The sequence below is a fragment of the Cyanistes caeruleus genome, unplaced genomic scaffold (genome assembly GCF_971803275.1).
Source record: "Cyanistes caeruleus unplaced genomic scaffold, bCyaCae1.hap1.1 HAP1_SCAFFOLD_110, whole genome shotgun sequence".
In the NCBI taxonomy this organism is placed as follows: Eukaryota; Metazoa; Chordata; class Aves; order Passeriformes; family Paridae; genus Cyanistes; species Cyanistes caeruleus.
Window position 1 is genome coordinate 763,388 of NW_028255911.1, and position 20,725 is coordinate 784,112.

General features: G+C 49.2%; 1 protein-coding gene across 2 annotated transcripts in view; it reads right to left on the reverse strand.

Moving 5' to 3' along the window:
- LOC147646214 (maestro heat-like repeat-containing protein family member 7) overlaps positions 1-17,830 on the reverse strand; it is a 120,983-nt gene extending 103,153 nt beyond the window's left edge. The window contains exons 1-16 of one of the 2 annotated variants that reach the window (XM_086873799.1): positions 17,193-17,830; positions 16,938-17,093; positions 16,604-16,668; positions 16,345-16,494; positions 16,007-16,155; positions 15,555-15,702; positions 15,118-15,305; positions 14,891-15,028; positions 14,498-14,612; positions 14,188-14,325; positions 13,798-13,974; positions 13,506-13,661; positions 13,246-13,347; positions 12,773-12,875; positions 12,437-12,493; positions 11,709-12,147 (exon numbers count right to left, since the gene is read on the reverse strand). In XM_086873799.1, the coding sequence (XP_086729925.1) occupies positions 11,948-12,147; positions 12,437-12,493; positions 12,773-12,875; positions 13,246-13,347; positions 13,506-13,661; positions 13,798-13,974; positions 14,188-14,325; positions 14,498-14,612; positions 14,891-15,028; positions 15,118-15,305; positions 15,555-15,702; positions 16,007-16,155; positions 16,345-16,494; positions 16,604-16,668; positions 16,938-17,093; positions 17,193-17,316 (2,166 nt within the window). In that variant the 5' untranslated portion in view covers positions 17,317-17,830 and the 3' untranslated portion in view covers positions 11,709-11,947. Of the gene's footprint in view, positions 1-11,708; positions 12,148-12,436; positions 12,494-12,772; positions 12,876-13,245; positions 13,348-13,505; positions 13,662-13,797; positions 13,975-14,187; positions 14,326-14,497; positions 14,613-14,890; positions 15,029-15,117; positions 15,306-15,554; positions 15,703-16,006; positions 16,156-16,344; positions 16,495-16,603; positions 16,669-16,937; positions 17,094-17,192 lie in introns of those variants that run through there. The other variant, XM_086873798.1, reaches the window with a different exon arrangement.
- Between the last annotated feature and the right edge of the window lie 2,895 nt (positions 17,831-20,725).

A 20,725-nucleotide genomic window follows, 5' to 3' on the forward strand; every position in this document is an offset into this window, starting at 1 on the left:
ATCTCACAAAATGTCTACAAATTTCCACCAAATCTAAGAAAATTCCCTCAAAATTCTTCAAGTCTCCTCGAAATCCCACAAAATTCAAGAGAAATCCTCAAAATTCCAGGAAAATGTTACAAAATTCCTTCAATCTTCTCAAAACCCTACCAAACTCCAGCCACATCCCACAAAATGTCCACAAATGTCCACAAAATTCAAGAAAAATCCCACAAAATTCTTCATGTCTCCTCAAAATCCTAGAAAAATCCCACAAAATCCCACAAAATTGCAGAAAAATCTCAAAAATTCCCCAAATTTACTCAAAACCCAACCATATTCCTGCAATATCCCACAAAATCTCCACAAATGTCTAGAAAATCTAAAAAAATTCACCCATAATTCTTCAAGTCTCCTCAAAATCCCACAAACATCCCACAAAATCCCACAAAATTGCAGAAAAATCTCAAAAATTCCCCAAATTTACTCAAAACCCAACCATATTCCTGCAATATCCCACAAAATCTCCACAAATGTCTAGAAAATCTAAAAAAATTCCCCCATAATTCTTCAAGTCTCCTCAAAATCCCACAAACATCCCACAAAATCCCACAAAATCTCCTCAATATCCCACAAAATTCTAGAGAAATTCCACAAAATTCCAGCAACATCCCACAAAATTCCCTGAATCTTCTCAAAACCCAATCAAATTCCTGCAACATCCTACAAAATCTCCACCAATTTCCACAAAATCTAGGAAAAATCCCACAAAATTCTTCTAGTCTCCTCAAAATTCCACAAAATTCCAGAAACATCCCACAAAATCTCCTCAATATCACAGAAAATTCTAGAGAAAGTCCACAAAATTGCAGAAAAATGCCACAAAATTCCCTAAATCTTCTCCAAACATTACAAAATTCCAGAGACGTCTCACAAAATCTCCACCAATTTTCACATTATCAAAGAAAATCCCACAAAATTCTGGAAAAGCCCCACACAATTCCCTAGATCTTCTGAAAACCTTACCAAATTCCTGCAACATCTCACAAAATCTCCACGAATGTCCACAAAATTCAAGAAAAATCCCACTAAAATCACTAAATTTCCTCAATATCCCACAAAATTCCAGAACCATCTCACAAAAATCTCAACAAATTTCCACAAAATTCAAGAAAACTCCCACAAAATTCTTGAAAGCCTCTCAAAATTCCAGAAAAATCCCACACAATTCCCACAATATTCTCAAAACATTACAAAATACCAGACTTCTCAAAAAATCTCCACGCATTTCCACAAAATCTACGAAAATTCCCTCAAAATTCTTCAGGTCTCCACCAATTTCCACAAAATTCAAGAAAACTGCCACAAAATTCTTGAAAAGCTCCTCAAAATTCTAAAAAAATCCCACAAATTTCCCTAAACCTTCTCCAAACATTACAAAATTCCACAGACATCTCACAAAATGGTTACAAATTTCCACCAAATCTAAGAAAATTCCCTCAAAATTCTTCAAGTCTCCTCCAAATCCCACAAAATTCAAGAGAAATCCTCAAAATTCCAGGAAAATGTTACAAAATTCCTTCAATCTTCTCAAAACCCTACGAAACTCCAGCCACATCCCGCAAAATGTCCACAAATGTCCACAAAATTCAAGAAAAATCCCACAAAATTCTTCAAGTCTCCTCAAAATCCCACAAACATCCCACAAAATCCCACAAAATTGCAGAAAAATCTCAAAAATTCCCCAAATTTACACAAAACCCAACCATATTCCTGCAATATCCCACAAAATCTCCACAAACGTCTAGAAAATCTAAAAAAATTCACCCATAATTCTTCAAGTCTCCTCAAAATCCCACAAAATCCCACAAAATTGCAGAAAAATCTCAAAAATTCCCCAAATTTACTCAAAACCCAACCATATTCCTGCAATATCCCACAAAATCTCCACAAACGTCTAGAAAATCTAAAAAAATGCACCCATAATTCTTCAAGTCTCCTCAAAATCCCACAAACATCCCACAAAATCACACAAAATTGCAGAAAAATCTCAAAAATTCCCCAAATTTACTCAAAACCCAACCATATTCCTGCAATATCTTACAAAATCTCCACAAATGTCTAGAAAATCTAAAAAAATTCCCCCATAATTCTTCAAGTCTCCTCAAAATCCCACAAACATCCCACAAAATCCCACAAAATCTCCTCAATATCCCACAAAATTCTAGAGAAATTCCACAAAATTCCAGCAACATCCCACAAAATTCCCTGAATCTTCTCAAAACCCAACCAAATTCCTGCAACATCTCACAAAATCTCCACCAATTTCCACAAAATCTAGGAAAAATCCCACAAAATTCTTCAAGTCTCCTCCAAACCCTAGAAAAATCCCACAAAATTCCAGAAACATCCCACAAAATCTCCTCAATATCACAGAAAATTCTAGAGAAAGTCCACAAAATTGCAGAAAAATGCCACAAAATTCCCTAAATCTTATCCAAACATTAGAAAATTCCAGAGACGTCTCACAAAATCTCCACCAATTTTCACATTATCAAAGAAAAATCCCACAAAATTCTGGAAAAGCCCCACACAATTCCCTAAATCTTCTGAAAACCTTACCAAATTCCTGTAACATCCCACAAAATCTCCACGAATGTCCACGTAATTCAAGAAAAATCCCACAAAATTAACTAAATTTCCTCAATATCCCACAAAAATCCAGAACCATCTCACAAAATCTAAACGAATTTCCACAAAATTCAAGAAAACTCCCACAAAATTATTGACAAGCCCCTCAAAATTCTGGAAAATCCTCACAAAATTCCCTAAATCTTCTCAAAACATTACAAAATTCCAAAGACATCTCACAAAATCCATACAAATTTCCACCAAATCTAAGAAAATTCCCTCAAAATTCTTCAAGTCTCCTCCAGATTCCAAGAAATTCAAGAGAAATCCTCAAAATTCCCGGAAAATGTTACAAAATTCCTTCAATCTTCTCAAAACCCTACCAAACTCCAACAACATCCCACAAAATCTCCAACAATTTCCACAAAATCTAGGAAAAATCCCTCAAAATTCTTCAAGTCTCCTCAAAATTCCACAAACATCCTACAAACATCCCACAAAATCTCCTCAATATCCCACAAAATTCTAGAGAATTTCCACAAAATTCCAGAAAAATCCCACAAAATTCCCTAAATCTTCTCAAAACACAACCAAATTCCTGCATCGTCCTACAAAATCTCCACAAATGTCCACAAAATTCAAGAAAAATCCCTCAAAATCACTAAATTTCCTCAATATCCCACAAAATTCCACAGACATCTCACAAAATCTCCACAAATGTCCCACAAAATCTAAGAAAATTCCCTCAAAGTTCTTCAAGTCTCCTCCAAATCTCACAGAATTCGAGAGAAATCCTCAAAATTCCAGGAAAATGTTACAAAATTCCTTCAATCTTCTCAAAACCTGACCAAACTCCAGAAACATCCCACAAAATGTCCACAAATGTCCGCAAAATTCAAGAAAAATCCCTCAAAAATTCTTCAAGTCTCCTCAAAATCCCACAAACATCTCACAAAATCTCCTCAATATCCCACCAAATTCTAGAGAAATTCCACAAAATTCCAGGAAAATCCCACAAAATTCCCTCAATCTTCTCAAAACACAACCAAATTCCTGCAACATCTCACAAAATCTCCAACAATTTCAAAAAAAATCTAAGAAAAATCCCCCAAGATTATTCATGTCTCGTACAAATCCCACAAAAATCCCACAAAATTCCAGAAACATCCCACAAAATCTCCTCAATATCGCAAAAAATTCTGGGAAAGCCCCACAAAATTGCATAAAATGCAACAAACTTCCCTAAATCTTCTCAAAACATTACAAAATTCCAGAGACATCGCAAAAAAATCTCCACAAACTTCCACATTATCTAGGAAAAATCCCTCAAAATTCTTCAAGTCTCCTCCAAATCGCACAAAATTCTGGAAAAGCCCCACACAATTCCTTAAATCTTCTCCAATTTCTACCAAATTCCTGCAACATCCCACAAAATCTACACGAATGTCCACAAAATTCAAGAAGAATTTCTCAAAAACCACTAAATTTCCTCAATATCCCACAAAATTCCAGGACCATCTCACAAAATCTCCACAAATGTCCACACAATTTGAGAAAAATCCCACAAAATTTATAAGCCCCACAAATTTCCAGAGAAATCTCACAAATCCCCTAAATCTTCTCAAAACCCAACCAAATTCCTGAAACATCCCACAAAATCTCCATCAATTCACAGAAAATCTAAGAAAAATCCCTCAAAATTCTTCAAGTTACCTCAAAATCCCAGAAAATCTCACAAAAATCACTAACTTTTTTCAAAACCCTACCAAATTCCAGCAACATCCTACAAAATGTCCTCAAATATAAAAAAAATTCATGAAAAATCCCACAAAATTCCCTAAATCTCCTCAAAACCTTAACAAATTCCAGAAACATCCAACAAAATCTACACAAAGGTCCACAAAATTCCAGAAAAATCACACGAAATTCCCTAAATCTCCTCAATTTCCCACAAAATTCCATGAAAATCCCACGAAATTCCCTAAATTGTCTCAAAACTCAAAACATTTAGCAAATGCCCCAATTTCTCATCTCCTATTGAATATATTTGTTTTGGAGGCAAATTAAATTGAGATACATTAACTTTTAAAGATATCAATGCCATTGTTCTTTGCCCTTTTCGAGCAATCTGTCGAGCTCAAGTCTGCTTTTCCATTTTCTTCACAAATTTTGGAGTTTCCTGATTGGTGTCCTTTGCAGTGCATAACTGCTACTTGTTCAGGTTTTGTATTGCTTTTATCAATTGCAGGACTGCATCTTGATGTTTAATGTGTGTGCCTTGAGCAGACAGCAGTCTTCTTTCTTTCCACAGCACTCTGTGGACATGCACTACTCCAAAACATACTCTGAGCCAGTCCAGATGTTTCCCCTTTTCCCTTTACTCAATTCTAGTGCTCTGCTTAAGGCAACCAGTTCTGCCCTCTGGGCAGATGCATTTGCTGGTAATGCTTTTGCCTCCACTATTGCACTGACTGTTGTTACCGCATATCCAGCGTATCTGGTCCCGTTCTCCACCAAGCTGCTTCCATCTGTGAATAGCTCTCACTCTGCTTGCTCCAGTGGGATGTCTTTCAGGTCTTCTCTTGCCAAATAGGTGTCCTCTATTACTTCTACACAGTCATGCTCTAATGGGCCTTCTTCAGTTGTGGTACCCAGGAACAGAGCTGCATTCAAGAGGTCAGTTGTCCTTAGTGTGACATCATCCTGCTCAGTCAGGATTACCTGGAATTTCATCATCCTGCTTGGAGATAGCCAATGGCCCCTCTTTTGTTCTAAAACAGTGCTCACCATGTGTGGCACAGAGACATCTATGTGTCTACCCATGGTGAGTTTCCTGGCTTCTTGTGGCAGCATCACGCTGGCTGCAACTGCCCGCAGGCATGAAGGCCATCCAGCACTCCCCTTGTCAAGCTGTTTGGAAAAGCAGCCGACCGGCCTTTCCCAGCTTCCCAAACCTTGGCTCAGCACTCCCAGTGCTAGGTGTAGTCTTTCATGCACAAACAGCTGGAAATCTTTGGACAAATCTGGCAATCCGAACGCCGGAGCAGTTGTCAATGCCTCCTTCAGTTTGAGGAAGGCCTCCTTCTGTGCTCTGCCCCAGGTAAACGGCTGCGTCTTCTGGGCCCCATCCAGGGCTTTTGCAATTAGTCCATAGTCCATGATCCACAGGCAGCACCACCCTGTCATCCCAAGGAAGACTCGCAGCTCATGCAGGTGCTGGGGTTCTGGAATAGCACAAATAGCTTGAATACAATTAGTACCCAGCTTACATTGCCCTGGTGAGATTTCACATCCCAGGGAAATCACAGTCTGACAGGCAATTGGTGCCTTTTCTTTAGACTCCTTATATCCTCCCATTCCCAGCTGATTTCAAATTTCAATTGGTACCTTTATACAGGTTGTTTTCTCTTCTGTAGCTATCAGTATATCATCAACATACTGTAACAGCAGGTATTGTTTTCTCACTACTTGCCTGTTCTTGGTCCAAATCTCCAGCTCCTTCCCCAGCTGCCTTCCAAATAGGGTTGGACTGTTCTTGTATCCTTGTGGGAGTCATGTCCAAGTGAGCTGAGTTTTCCTTCCATTTTCTGGATTTTCCCACTCAAAGGCAAACAGTTTCCTACTTTTTTTGTCAAGGGGTATGCAGAAAAAGGCATCTTTTAAATCAAGTACAGTAAACCATTTCTATTTCTCTTTTATAGATGTTAACAATGTGCAAGGATTAGCTACCACTGGGTAAATATCTTTAGTTATTCCATATATTGCTCTCAAATCCTGCACCAGTCTTTATTGGCAACACAGAAATTTGGGCTCCAGTGTGAACTACAAAAGTAAAAAGTGGATGTATAGGACCCACTATTATGGAGAAACCACTCAGACTATTCAGCCTAGCCTTCACAGAAGTATGGAGAACATCGTTTATTTCTATTTTTAGCACACTTTTATAGGGTTTTACAGGGTCCCCGGGCTAAGCAAGTTACTCTTGGTTAATCCACACAGGTTTACATTTTTTCTCTTATACACAAGGATATTGTTTTGCTTCATTCTCTCTGCTTCAGGAAAGTTTCAAGGACATGAGCCTTTAATATCACGACTTATACCAAAGGCTGGTTTGTGCAGACAGGCCTTTACTAAAATATCATGCCCACCTTCTGTTCAAATATTCTCTACACACTATTGCTGTAATCAGTATGTCTCCAGTTTTTTTATTTCTCGTGAGCATTTGAAATAAAAGCAACCTCTGCCTCTCTGCTCACCCAGGAGAAGCAGAGTTCCCAGTTTCCCTGATTCTGAGGCTCTTTGGGCTCCACTCCCAGAAGCTGAGAAGGAGACGGCTTTGGCTCACAGCCCAGAGCCTGTGGAGCTGTGCTGGGTTATCCAATGGGGCATTCCATACAATGAACTTTAGAAACAACTTCACTCAACTTTGAAGTGAGAAGCCATCTACTACCTTGTTGGGGACCCCCTTCTTTATCTCCAGTGACCACCAATACTGGCAGTGAGAGATTTCTTTTCTCTTGTCTGGGTTTTCCTTAAGAGACCCAATGCATCTAACACCTTTGCTTTCTCTGATTTTTCTTCTGCCATTTTTACAGGTCCATCATTTCTACTGGAATGAATTAGCTCTTTTGGAGGGTAAATTTGATTCAGGAGAGGGGTTTCCCCCTCTTCTGTTTCTTTTAGCGAGTCAGCATTTTTGAATTTTCATCCTGGAGGGCTGCTCGCAACAGATGGATCTTACTCTTTTCTTCATTGAATTGTTTTTGCAAAATTTCAACTAGGTTTTAGAAGGAGTCTATTCTAGTTCTTTCCTCACTTCTTTCCTTAAAGCCAGTTTTTGGAGCTGCTGTAAAACAAGCTCCCAAAACTGAGCAGAGTATAGTTTGATTTTTGCCCAGTTTAAAATTTTTCATCTTGTAAAGAACACACTCTATCAATCACATTTTCCAAATTAAACCAGGAACTAAGCGCCCACTTTTCCCCTCTTGGAGAAGGTCTGGCATTGTGTTTTGCTAACAGAGCATAAAATGCAGCTTTAACTTCTGCACTGCCCTTTTCAGTCATTTTTACAAAGGGAAAACCACTACAGGGAGGTATAAACTTCAATTATACACCCACACCCACACCCACACCCACACACACACCCACACCCACACACACACACACTGCTTTTTGCTTCCCTGTGTGGGTAAAAAGACCAAATCTGCTCGGGAGGCACTCTTTCAGTTTAAAATTCTGATTGTCTCTTTGCTACACCAAGCACTCAAAATTCATACACACAACAACAACAAAAACATTCCCACCCTTTTGCTCTAAGAGATCTTTTGTGAAATTCTGCAGACAGAGCCCTCAAGTGAGTGTGGGGTGCTTTTCACCTCGGCGTGTGCAGTTTGCGGGAAATTCGAGTTGCCCCCCTTGCTTTCTAGACACCGCTCACTCTCTTGGGAGTGTCGGGCTGGGTGCGGCTGGAGTAAAACATCTTTCCCCTAATACAGACTGCACAACAAACCTGCAGCCCCTTCTGTCTGTCAGAAATCCTGTCCGTGACTCCAGTTTAAATGTCACGATTTGCTAACGCCAGTAGGAGTCGCGAGAAGTTTGTTTGATCTCAGAGTGCAAAAAGAACACAAAGGGATTTCAGTTGAAATCACAACAGCAATAATGTGCCTTTATTTTAGTGATAACAAGGGTTATGTGATAGAGGAGAGGGAGTGAGAGAGAGAGAGAGGAGAAAGAAAACAAAGTAAAGAAAGAGAGAGGTTATAGCTACCAACAGATGAGTGTCACAGGGGTCTTTTTCCATGGGGAGATCTCACCAAAATTAATTTAGCCTTATGTAATTCTTCCCCAAAGTGACCTTGTTTCCAATGTGCTAATAAGCACCCCAAAGGAGAAGTACCTGCTATGAGAGCATTGCTGCCCAAAACCCCTTTAAGCTTCTCCATGTCACAACTACAATACACCACAAATGCCGAACCTGCAACGCTTTCGCAGTCGTCTGACGGACGGCGCCCAGGCAATCCCAACAGGAATTCCTTTAGCCCAACCAAGCGCAGCTTTTGCTGCGTCTTATTGGCAGGCACCCAAACCAAAGTGAAAGCACCTTACCTCTTCTCCTGGGGACGCTGTGAGCAGCGCAGACGGTCGCGGCCGATGGGCTCCCCGAGAATCCCTCGGTGCCGGCTGGAGCAGGATCGGGTCGCGAGCTCGCTCAGCAGCACTCACAAGGTCCCATCTGGGGCACCAAAATGTTAGAGTTCAGGAACACACATCATCACACAATGATTATATGCAGGTGCTTTATTGAAGAGCTCTGGGTGTCAGGGGTACACAGACCCAAATCTGACCCATCTTGCTTTTGAGCTAAACATGTTTTATACTCTATCGTTATACAACTTAGATATTAATTATTAAACTTACATTGTTCTATTGTATGCATTGTTTTTACCCAAGCATGGATTTCTCGTGATCCCACCGCAGCCCCCTAACATTGTTCCTCATGTTCTTTAAACAATAATTATATCTAATCACATCTAACAATTCTATCATTTATCATATATTGATTACACAGGTGCAGTTTCACATGATCTTTAGCAAGCACAAGGCCTAACATTTCCCCGGGCCTACTTTTCCCAGGGCTTGTCAAGCCTAAATTCTTTCTGAGTTCCCGAATTTCCTAAGATTTTAAAATGTTTTACGATCACCTCCAGACACAAAGAGTCCTGTCTGAACAGTCACAAAGCTACATCTATTTTTAATTTTAACTTTTATAAATTTTTCCAGAGCCTGCTGGCTGTGTTCAAGGTTTTCTCCCTATTTCCTCCCTAGTGCACATTCTCCAGGAACAGTGCTTTTACATACTTTTGCATTGATTAAAGTTACCTGCAATGTCGAGTCAATCCAAACCCTGGGGAAACTTGAACTTCAATGTGTACCTAGGCAAAATATTTACCTCCCACATCTGAAGCCATGAGCTGCCAAGTACTGTCCCCACTGTCATACCCTGTCCCCTGGAGGTGTGCTGATGCCATTTCAAAGGGGTTGCCAATGAAAACAAGTTTGAATATTTTGGTAGTTTCTGCATTGGCATTCAAATCCTTGACTAGAAAAATCACAAGTCAAGATTTCTAGGATTCTTCCATACTGTCATTCTCACCCGTGATTTTAGAGTGTCTGAACAGTCAGACAAGGTTTTAGTTTCAGACTCTACAAAGTCCCTGCTGTTCGGCGATCCCATTCCATCAGCATATAGTCCTGATGATTCCTTTAGGCAGGAGCAGCAAAGGCAAGAATGAGCCAAACAAGCTGTTCCTGTGTTCTCATGTCCTGCACAGCAGTAACTGGGAATTCAAGAATGGATTCAGGAGACAGTGGGTGCACAGGCAGCCACCAAGACTTTGGGATGCTGAAATGGACCAGCCTGGTGCCTGTGCCCGGGCTGCACCGCGCTGAGCTCCAACTGGACAATCTAACAATGGTTGAATGGACACACCATGGGCCACTGGAGACTCCTACTCCTAGTTCTGTGAGCTACACTATTCACTTGTCATTCACCAGATGATGTTTTCATCTTTGCTTGAAATCCAGGAGAGGAAAAGGTCAACATGGAAAAGTGTTCTCCCAGTTCTAGTGACAGCTGTGCCTGCACACCACCTGTGCCCATGGCAGGGTGGCTGGAGACTGGATGATGTTGATGATACTTTGCAACACCAAGTGCTCAGGGATTCTGGGATTGCCCAAGTGGAGAGCAAAACTGAGCCGTGTAAGTCCCTGCTTTTTTTCAGCGCATGCTGCTTCTTCCTTTGTTCCAAGCAAGTCCAGGATTTGGTTTCATGTGTCTTTAAGGTGCCTGGACAGATGAGAGGGAGGGCAGCTGCCCCATCAGACTCTCTCTCTCTCTCTCTCTCTCTCTCTCACTCAGGATGGTGCCAATGCCGCTGCCTTGGGACACCTGATTGTGGAAGGCGAGCTCACCCTCAAGCACGGCCATCCAAGTCAGTCACGGGCACAGGCGGCAGCTGAAGCTGGCAAGCGTTGCTGTGAAGCTGCAAGTGAAGAGAAAGCCATTGTGGCCAACTGTGCTGAAGCCTTTTGCCAAAGCAGAGGCAATTGTGCCCAAAGCCTCCCCCTGTTTGGCACCCGGCTGCTGCGGACGCCTCAGTGCGCAGGTGCCGACGTTGGGGCTGCTGCTGTTCCTGGGCACACTCTGCTGCTGTTTCTGTGGGCTCCAGAGCCGCTTGGGCAGCAGCCACTGGGCAGCCCTGCTGGAGGAGACATTGCCACCCTCCCCATGGTGGCAGCAGCTCTGTGGGCCCCGAGCTCTGTGTCAGGGGGGCCTCGGTCACAGCAGCGTGGCCTGGGCAGCCGTGAGGGCCCGGGCTGGCCGCCAGCCCTGCCTCTGCCCACTGCCCCTTCCTGGAGGCACCCAGTGGCCGTGGCCTGGCAGCACCCCCTGCCCTCCATGTCCCCAGCCAGCCCAGCCTGGGCACCTCAGGCTGTCCCCACCCTCCCGCTGGGGTGGTGTCCCAGCCTCCAGACCTTCTGCTGCAGGCCTGGGGGACATTTTGCGGAAGCAGCAGAGCAGCTGGGTGTCAGGGACCAGGCGGCTGCCCGGGGGCTGCTTATGGCCCTCTGACAGCCAATTCCTCAGGGCTTCCCACCACCCCGGCTCCTCCAGGGCCTTCTGTCCCCTTGGAACCTCCTGCCACCCACTCCCTCACACATCCCCCTCGTGCCTTCCCACTGCCTTGTCCCATCTGGGCCTCCGCAGCCCCTCATCCCTTCACGGCCTCCCAGCACCCCGTGCCCTCAGGGGCTCCACCAGCCTGGCCCGGCAGCAGCGCCACTGCCCCACAGGAGCTCCAGCAGCTCCTCAGCCATCACAGCAGCAACACACGGGCAGCAGGACACAGATGGCGCTTCCTGCCTGCCACAGGGCTTGTGGCTTCAGCACAACCACCAAAGGCCAAGGGGCTTCTGGCCATTTCCCCTGCACCACTGCATGCCCTGGCAGGTTGCTGAACACAAGAACCCTTTTCCCTCTCTTCCCCTATGCCCCACACACCCTGGGCAGCAAAAGAAAGGTCTTGGGACTCTTGTGGTTTATAACATATCCTATATTATTTACATACCAGATGGAAACGAAACGAAGAAAAAAACAATCTCTATGAAACAAAAATAACAGATGGCCCATGTGGCCCCAGAAGATAGAGCCTCTCAGCCCTAACATATCCTATATTATTTACATACTAAAAAGAAAAAAACAGAAGAAAACAATTCTTATGAAATAAAACATCCCGGCTAGCCCAGGTGGCCCCAGTAGCCAGAGCCTCCAAAATCAGTGCTGAGCACATCTCCAGCAGCGCAGCCAGCCCAGGCCTGACAGACGAGGCCGTGTCCTCCATGCCCTGAGGATTTGGTCTTGCATCCTCTGCAGGATGGAATATCGGGCACTCTGGATGGCCCGGAGGACATACAGCGTTTCAAGTGCCAGGTCTGACACGGCACCGCTTCTGTCCTCTGTCAGGCGTTCGAGGGCTGCAAGAGAGACGAACAGAGCCACGGTCACACCCCAGAGCTGTGGGGGCCCAGCGAGAGCCCCCTGCCAGGGCCATGCCAGCCGGCTCTTGCCTTGGCCAGGAGGGAGCAGGGACCAAGGGGGTCAGCCCGATGCTGCTGGCCACAAATGCCCCACGTGGCCCTGAAATCTCACTGTGCTCTGCCCACACCGCCCCTCATCGGCACAGGGAGCAGAGCCCTCCACAGCCAGGCCAGGGCTTGCAGCTGCCCCGACAGCCACCGCTGTCAGCCCGCTGCCGTGGCTCACCTCTGCACAAGACCTGGAGCTCTGCGTGCTGCCCCCTCAGCTGCTCCCCGGCCATCCCTGAGAACACAGAGCCTGTCAGGGTCCCAGCAGCACAGCTCCCTGCCAGCGGCGCTGCCAGCCCTGTGGCCACACGGCCTCCTGCCCCAGCAGGGCTCAGCCCGGGCCCTTGCCGCACCCTGACTCAGCCCAAGGGCACGACTGCCAGAGGCCGGCAGCAGCAGCCCCGAGGGCAGCCGGGGCTCCAGGCGCCGGGCCCGGGTGCCGCTGCCGGGGCAGCAGCCGGGGCTGGGGCCGAGCTGCGGCGGGGCGGGGAAGGAGCCCGGGCTCGGGACTCACCGATGACCCTGATGGCCGCCGCTCGCAGGGTCTCCTGTGGGTCCTGCAGGTACTGCAGGGCCCGGCGCAGGTGCTCGGCCAAGGGGATCCTGTGGTCTGCCAGCTGGAGAGAGCGGCAGGAGGGAAGGGTTGGCGCGGGCTCTGTCCCTCGGCCGGGCGCTGCTGCCTGCGGCCAGCCCCGGCCTCCCGTGCCCGGCCAGCCCTGAGGCCCGGCCAGCAGCCGCTGGCGCCGGGCTCTGGAGGGGGCAGAGGGCCGGCTGCTGCCCGGGGAGCCGCGGTGCCGGCCCGGCCCGCAGCCCCGCTGGGCCGGGGCTCCATCGGCACCCGGCTCGGGGCCACAGGCGGCTGGAGAAGAAGCCCTGCGGCCCCCGGGTGCAGCAGTGGGCAGGGGCACAGCTGCCAGCCCTACACACTGAGCACCGGGGCCAGGGGGCTTCTCTAGTCTGAGGCTGGGACTTCCAGGCTGCCCTTACCACGAGCCTGGCAAACTTCCACAGCTTCTCCTTCCTCACAGCTTTTTCCAGGTCTGTCCTCTTCAGAAAGCCAGCCGCGCGAAGGAGCGTTGTCCGAGAGGCCTGGGGAGCAGCAGAGAGCCGCAAATGGCCCCACAAGGCAGGGCACAGGAATGTCCCAGTGCCAAGGGCTGGAGGAGGCTGCAGCCTGCAAGCCTGCGTCAGGGCAGGAGGCAGCTGAGCCCCCTGCCAAGGCGCAGCAGCAGCCCAGGAGTCCTCACCTCTGCCACATGCCGATTCTCATCTTGGCAGTGGAAAAAGAGTGGGAGCAGGCTCTGGTACACTCGTTCCTTCAGGGGCTTTCTTCCTTCTTCTTCTGCTGAAGACATCACTCTTCGAAGGAGAGACATGGAGAGCAGCTGCACCTGGCTATCAGGCTGTATGAAAGGAAGGAAGGAAAAATGACCTCATCATTGGCTTCTTGTGGCCCACATTGGCGCAGGCCTGCAAATGCACAGGGCACAAAGTGTCCGGGCAGCAGGCAGTGGCCGTGGCTGGGGCACAGAGCCTTACATTGTCCAGGAGTTTCAGGAGCGGCTCAGCCAGCTGCAGGGCCCTGCGCCAGGATATTGGGGTGTCTTCATCCAGGAAAATATGGCTCAGGAGAGCAGTGCTCATCCTGGCCACGTCACTGTCCAAGTCCCACAGGAGGTGCACTAGTCTTCCTGTCAGGCTCTGAATTCTTTCGGCCTGTGCAGAACACAAGGGTGTGAAAGCCCGGGCAGCTGCCGCAGGGCCCAGAGGCCAAAGGGCTGTCCCAAAGCACTCGGGCAGCTGAAGCAGGAGGCAGGAGAGCTGCGAGGAGCTGCCTCAGCGCCCAAGGCAAAGGCCAGCCAATGCCAAGTGACAGCATTGCCCAGCCTCATGCTGCCCACACGGCTTCAGCTGCTGCCCCCTTCTCACCATGGAGGGACGGTCCTTTAGCAGGAGGAGAGCCCTGAGAACCTGGTGATGCATCTCTGTGGAGTTGTACCACAGGTACTTATACAAGATCTCCATTAGGCTGTCACCACAGTCACTCAAGTCCAGGCAATCTAGGAGCTGAAAGGCACAGGGCAGTGAGAGGGGAGCTGGCCGGCAGGAGCCTGGAAGTGCGCAGGGCTGGGCCCAGGCAGCAGCACAGGGCGCAGGTGCCATCCCAGGCAGCTGTGGCTATGCCAGGGGACAGGGCTGGCAGGGAGCTGAACGAGGTAGTGCTGGCCATCAGGCTCACCTCCACAAGGAATGCCATGGCAGAGACATCCCAGTGTGGCAACGGTTTGCTGAGCACCTCAAGCAGGTAGCTTAAGATGCCTTTACACAAGTGGGCGGATGCACGGCGCATTACCCTGGAAGGCGGAAAATGGCAGAAAGAGTCTCAGCAAGGGTGCGAAAAGCCTCTCCCAGGACTGATGGACACAGTTGTCCTATTGCCCCAGAACACTGTGAGGTGATTTGGGCCCTTGAGATGTGGCTGCTCCTGGGCACCCTCCTCTCACAGCCTTTTGCAGTCTCCTTGGCCATCCCTCGGTGATGAGGCCCTCAGGCCCATGGCCTCGGGGACTGTGGGGGTCATCCCGGGCAGGGGGCACAAATGTCAGAGGCAGTGGGGAGAAGGGGGTCTCACCTGGCCAGCAGACCCACGGCATAGTGGTGGGTGTCAGCACAGAGCAGCGTGTCCCAGCCACGCTTGCGTTCCATTGCCACCACCACATGCTCCAAGTGGAGACTGCAGAGCAGGGCCTTCAGGGTCTGCACTGCAAACCTGTGTGCACAGCAAAGCCCAGGTGACGCTGGGAGCGCTGGCTCTGAGGCTGGGGAAGTGGCAGGGACAGGAGGAGTGGCATGGAGCACCTGTTGGGGCTGGTGGAGAGGCCGTGTTGCTCCTGGCATTCCTTCCAGAAGGTATGGACGTCCTCTGTCATATACAAAGTACTGAAGTACGTTTGGAAGAGGAGATGCACAAAGAGGCGGGGGAAATAGACTGTGAGGATCTGTGGGCAACAGGGCCCCTGGAGGATCTTCCACATCACCAGAGTTGCCTGCAGAGGACAAAGCAGCCCGAGACAGCGCTCAGTGCCGGGGCGTCCGTGTGGCAGGGCCTGAGCATGGCAGGGAGAGGCCGGGGCAGACGCAGGGGGAGCAGTGGGCCTGGTGGCCCTGAAGCTGCCCCTAGGCCAGGTTTGTGGCCAGTGCCTGAAGCAGGGAGATGCAGTGGGGGAAGGAGGCAACAGAGCTGCTGGAGAGGCGGCCGGCCTTGCGGTGAGCAAATGCCAGCTCCCGAAACTCACAGTCAGGGAAAAGACAGCCGTCTTGTCCCCATCAGAGGTGCCCAGGTTTTTCTGCGGCCAGCTCCCCACCACATTGATGAGGAGCGGTGTCACTTCCTCTGAAATCCAGGGCGAGAGCAAGATGGTCGTCCACATGGCCATAGCAGCTCTGCGGGGTCAGACACAGCACCGTGGGCTGGGCAGCAGCGGGGAGCTGAGCTGGCCGCCAGCTCTGCCTGTGCCCACTGCCCCTGAGCGGCAGCAGCAGCCAGGCAGCCCAGCCCTATGGGGACAGGCCCCTGAGGGGCAGGCTGGCAGCACGGCAGTGGGCTCAGGGGCCGACTTTGTAGCAGGGCTGGCAAAGGGAGCAGCCAGAGGGCCCTGGAACTCTGTGTTGCTCACAGCCCTGGGCCGGGCTGTACAGGGTGATGGGCTGGGGAGCCCTGAGGCCTCGGGGCAGCTGGGCCCCATACCTGTCACACGTTGGGGCCACCCGCAGGAGAGTGATGGCCACATCATCGGGCTCTGCCTCGGCCACTTGCATCAGGGCCCAGTCCATCCTGTGCTCAGCAGCCTCATTGGCCATGAGCCACTGGTGGATGTACCTCACCACGCCGGGCACCTGGAGAAGGCACAGGGAGACTTGGAATGCTAGCAGAGGGAGTCAGCAATGTGCCCAGCTTCTTCCCCAGACAAGTGCTTCTCTTCCAGCCCACTGCCATGGCCTCAAAAGCTTCAAGTGAGCAGCAGGCGTGGCTTGGGAAAGCCAAGCAATTGCTGCAGGATCAAAGGCTGGCCACAGGCTGCTTACTTGCTCTGGATTGAAAAGAGCCGTCTCTACAAGCAGATCCAGCTGGGCAGCGCTGCTCTGTTCTACCAAGACCTCTGAGGATGCTTTGACCTCAGTGTCCATAGGTCTGGTGTCTTCCTTGCCAATTCTCGTGATGAATTGGTAAAGAAACTGTAGGAGAAGGGCAGGAAGGCAGGCAAGTTGCATGGAGTGCTCCAAGTGCGGTGCTGGGCTGAGCAGTGCCAGCAGGCCCAGCGCAGGTGGGGATGGCTGCAGGTACCTGCGCTGCTCTGCGGAAGCGGCCACGGGCGGTGTCCTGCTCTTGTGTGCCGTCCATGGCTGCATCTGGCAAAGAGCAGCCAGAGCTGAGGGGCTGCAGGAGAGGCCGGAGAGCACAGCCCAGCCCTGCGTTCCCCAGGCAGGGACAGTCCCGGGATGCCCCAGGGGATGCAGCACGGCCACTGCTGCGGGGGCAGCCCCAGCCCCTTTTTTGTGCTGTTCATGGGTGTGTGTCCACAGGACAGTGTGGGATGGGATGAGATGGGATGCAATGGGATGGGATGGGGCCAAGATGGCCGCAGGCACCAGCCCTGTGGCCCAGCTCTGCCACTCACCCTCCTCCAGCGGCTGCAACTGCTGCACCTCTTCGGTCTCTGGTGCTGGGGCAGCTCCAGGGCCTTCTTCCTCGACCTCCTCCTCCTCCTCCACCCAGGCCAGCTTGGGCACTCTTGGGGGTCGCTGCTCCATATCTTCTTCCAGACTCTCCAATCCTTTCCATAGGAACAGCACCAGGGGATGGCATGGCATGGAATGGGATGGGGCCAAGCTGGCAACAGGCACTAGCCCTAATGCCGAGCTCTTCAACTCACCCTCCTGTGGTGCCTGGAACTCCTGCACCTCTTCAGACTCCTGTACCAGGACAGCTCCAGAGCCTTCTTCTTCCTGCTCCTCAAGCCAGGCCAACTTGGGCACTCTTGGGGGTCGCTGCTCCATGGCAGTGACTGGATTTATGGCTGCTTGCTGGAGAGATGGCTCGGAAAAGCTCAGTCAGCAAGTCCTGCAGTCGTGCCTGGAAGGCACCTGCAAGACTCAAGTCCTGGCAAGATTGCAAGACAGCAAGTCCTGCACTTGGGTCTTGAGGGCTCCTGCCACAAGGACAGGAGGCTCCTCGACAGGGACTGTGGTCTGGTCTCAAGGGCAGAGACTGCAGGGATGGGCGACACGTCGGAAAAGCTCCGGGTCACCAAGTCCCACGGTCTGCCCTCAAGAGAACCTTAAGAAGGAAGCCTCGGGAAGGCCACAAGTCAGCAAGACCTGTGGTCTGGCCTCGAGGTCACCTGTAGTAATAGTGCTTCAGAAAAGCTCCAGGTCCGACACAAAGGAGTGCGCTGTGCGGGGGCTCCTCACAGCACTGCTCTGGCGCGTCCTGACCCGTCGCGTGCACCGAGCACTGTGGCGTGGCCCTGTCACCGCCAGCTCCTATGGCAGCACGTGTCACAAAGGGCCCTTTGACATCTGCTCCCGTTGCCACCATCCCACGGTGACCGTGCTGCAGCGTGTCACAAAGGGCCCTTGCACACCCTGCCCTCCGCCCTGGGGCCGCCCCCATCCCCTCCCCCAAGTGGCCCAGCTTGGAAGGAATCCCTTGCCCAAAGTGTCTAAGACAGCCTGATGGGATCTTTAGGAACAGCTTGTTAGAAATGAAATGGAGGCAAATTTATCAATAAGAATTTTATTGAAAACTTTGCAAAATTTACTCATGCAAATGTCTCAGTGTTGAGAGACAGGTGTCTGCTAGGGAGGGCAGGAGCCTCCCTTGGAATGAAAAATGTAGACCCCCTCCCTCCGAATTATGATAATCCTGAAATCAAGGGGCTCTCAGGCAGAGATCTGGGGATAGGAATAACAGTTTTTTACTAATATTTATAACCAGGCAAACAAACAACAATAACTACAGCGTTAGCAAGAAAACAGAGCCAGGGACCCTGTGACAGCTTTCTGGGCTGAGACGGGAAAGGATGGAGGAGAGGCTTTGTTTCACAAACCCCCTCGGGTTGGCAGTCAGTGCTGGTGCTCCTGCAGGGCTCTGAGGAGCACTCAGCTGGAACAGCAGGGATGAGCTGAGATCCCGGGCCAGTGGCTGAGGTGGATCAGCAGCTCCGTGGCGGTGGCTGGCACTGCCACACGTCCCGGCAGGACAGGGGGTGCGAGGCCACCAATGAAGAGGGAAGAAGGAGAAGAAGCAGCAGCTCCATCTGGGTGATGGCGAAATTCCCTTCTCCCCACCACAACAGCTCTGCACCCAAAGTGTTCTTCTCCGAAGCTTAAGAAGACACCAAAATGTCCCCACCCTCCCCTTTTCCTGCCCCCTTCCCTCCCTGGGCCCAGCCAAACTCTTTATCTTTCCTCAAGCACCCACCAAGTACCCGCAGTTAAGTTTTCCCTGCAAGTCATGAGTAAAAATTCCACAGGCAAGCCAGAACTAAATAGAAAATAAAGGACACCTAACCCCCAACACCTGTAAGTTGTATCTTGAGAGTCAGACAGGATCTTTGTTTGCCAGAAACACCTCTGAAGTTTAATCAAGGCATTAGTCATCAAAATTATTTTGAAAATTTAAAGATCAAAGTAGCCAAAATACTCAATGTAACTAATTGCTGGGTTTGTTCTCAGCTCAGGTTGGGAGGAATGGGGTTCCCTCGGAGGGCTCACCCTGTGGGGTGGCCAAAACTCTGTCAATGGGCTCTGACTCGTAACGGATCCAGTGCAGGGACACTCAGAGAAAACTGTGCTGTGGAACACAGGAATGCAATTATCAGTTTTACAGGATTGACTGAGCTTTCCCTTCCGGTAGAAACCAAGCCCTGTTCTAGCTGGAGGCCACAATGTGAAAGGATTTCTGTGCTTTACCATCACAAGCTTACTCATCCTTTTTCCTCACCCTCATTCACGTTAGGAACAATAATTCTGTTGTCCATGGAGCTGGCACCTTTTGAATTCCAGAATAATGTCCCCAAGGTCCTTTGCTGTTCAGCTTTACCGCGCTGTCTGTGGCTAACAAGGCTTGCTGGGGTCCTTTTCCCTTTGGCTGGAGAGGTGCCGGGTCCCAGTCCCTGAGGGACAGCCAGGCTCCTGGCTGGAATTGGTGTGGAAGTCCCTCAGGGTCACATCAGCCTTCACATGGAGCCCTGTGGATCTGAGCATTTTCCAAAGGGTCCGTTGGGGCAAACAGGGAGATTTGGTCTGGCAGGGTCTGTAAAACAATATCCCATCTCATTGACTTGTTCTGGCAGAGAACACTTGGCTGCAGGGACATATTCCCATTGTTCCTGTCCAGGTCTCATGATTCAAACAGTGTTGTTTTTGCCCAGAGCTGTTCCTTCAGCTGGCTTGGGAGGGCCATTTGGCCTCTGGACCCACACTCTGGCTCCTTTATTAGGACTGCTGGGTCCAAACTCTTTTTATCCACAAATGGAGGCAATTTGAAGTGGATATTCTTTCTTCACAATTATTTTTCCAATTGCGATATCAATATTTCTTCTACCTTGTCATGGGGTTGAACAATCAAATCTTGTTCACTATTGTTTAACAGACTTACTTCAATTTCTCCTTGATAATCTGCATCAATTCCTCCTCCCGTGACATGAACCCTTTGCAAGGCCAAGCTCCAGTGAGCAGTTATCAAACCAAAGTGTCCTGGAAGAATCTGAATTCTTATTCCTGTATTGTAAACTCTCATTTGCTTCTGATTTCTCCTAATGAATTCCAGTGCATGAAGGTCCAGCCCTGCAGCCTCTGGGGTGGCCCTGGCAGGGGCCATCACACCCAGAACAATTTCCCAGGCAGTCCAAGTCTCACTGTCCATGGCTGTGTTTGCAAATTGGGTGCAGCCGTGCACACCCAGGGGTTTCCATTTCCCAGTGGGCCCATGGTTAAGGGCATGGAGCCCATCTGGGAGATGGGTTCTCCACCGGGACAGGTTCCCATCTCCTCATTTTATCAACTGCTCTTTTAACAATTGTTCAACCAATCCTGCAGCTTGTAGATCGTGTGTTACATGAAAAACCCAGCAGTCTTAATCACTGTGTTTTTCCCAGGAACAGACAAAGCATTCCACATCACAGCATCACCAAACCCTATAAAAATAGCCAGTTTTATCACTTCCTCCTTTATTCCTTGTATACAGTTCACAATGTTTACCATTGACATTTGGGTCTTTGCTAGTCCTTTTTTGTAGGGTATTTTAGTGTTACAGTGAGCAGCCAAAGGTAACAAATTGGAATTGTCAGCATTATTTCACATTATCGATTTTTAGTTATATATATAAATATATATTATTGTGTTGTTATTACTATTATTATTGTTATTGTTATTGTTATTTTACTTGGACAAACAAGCCTAG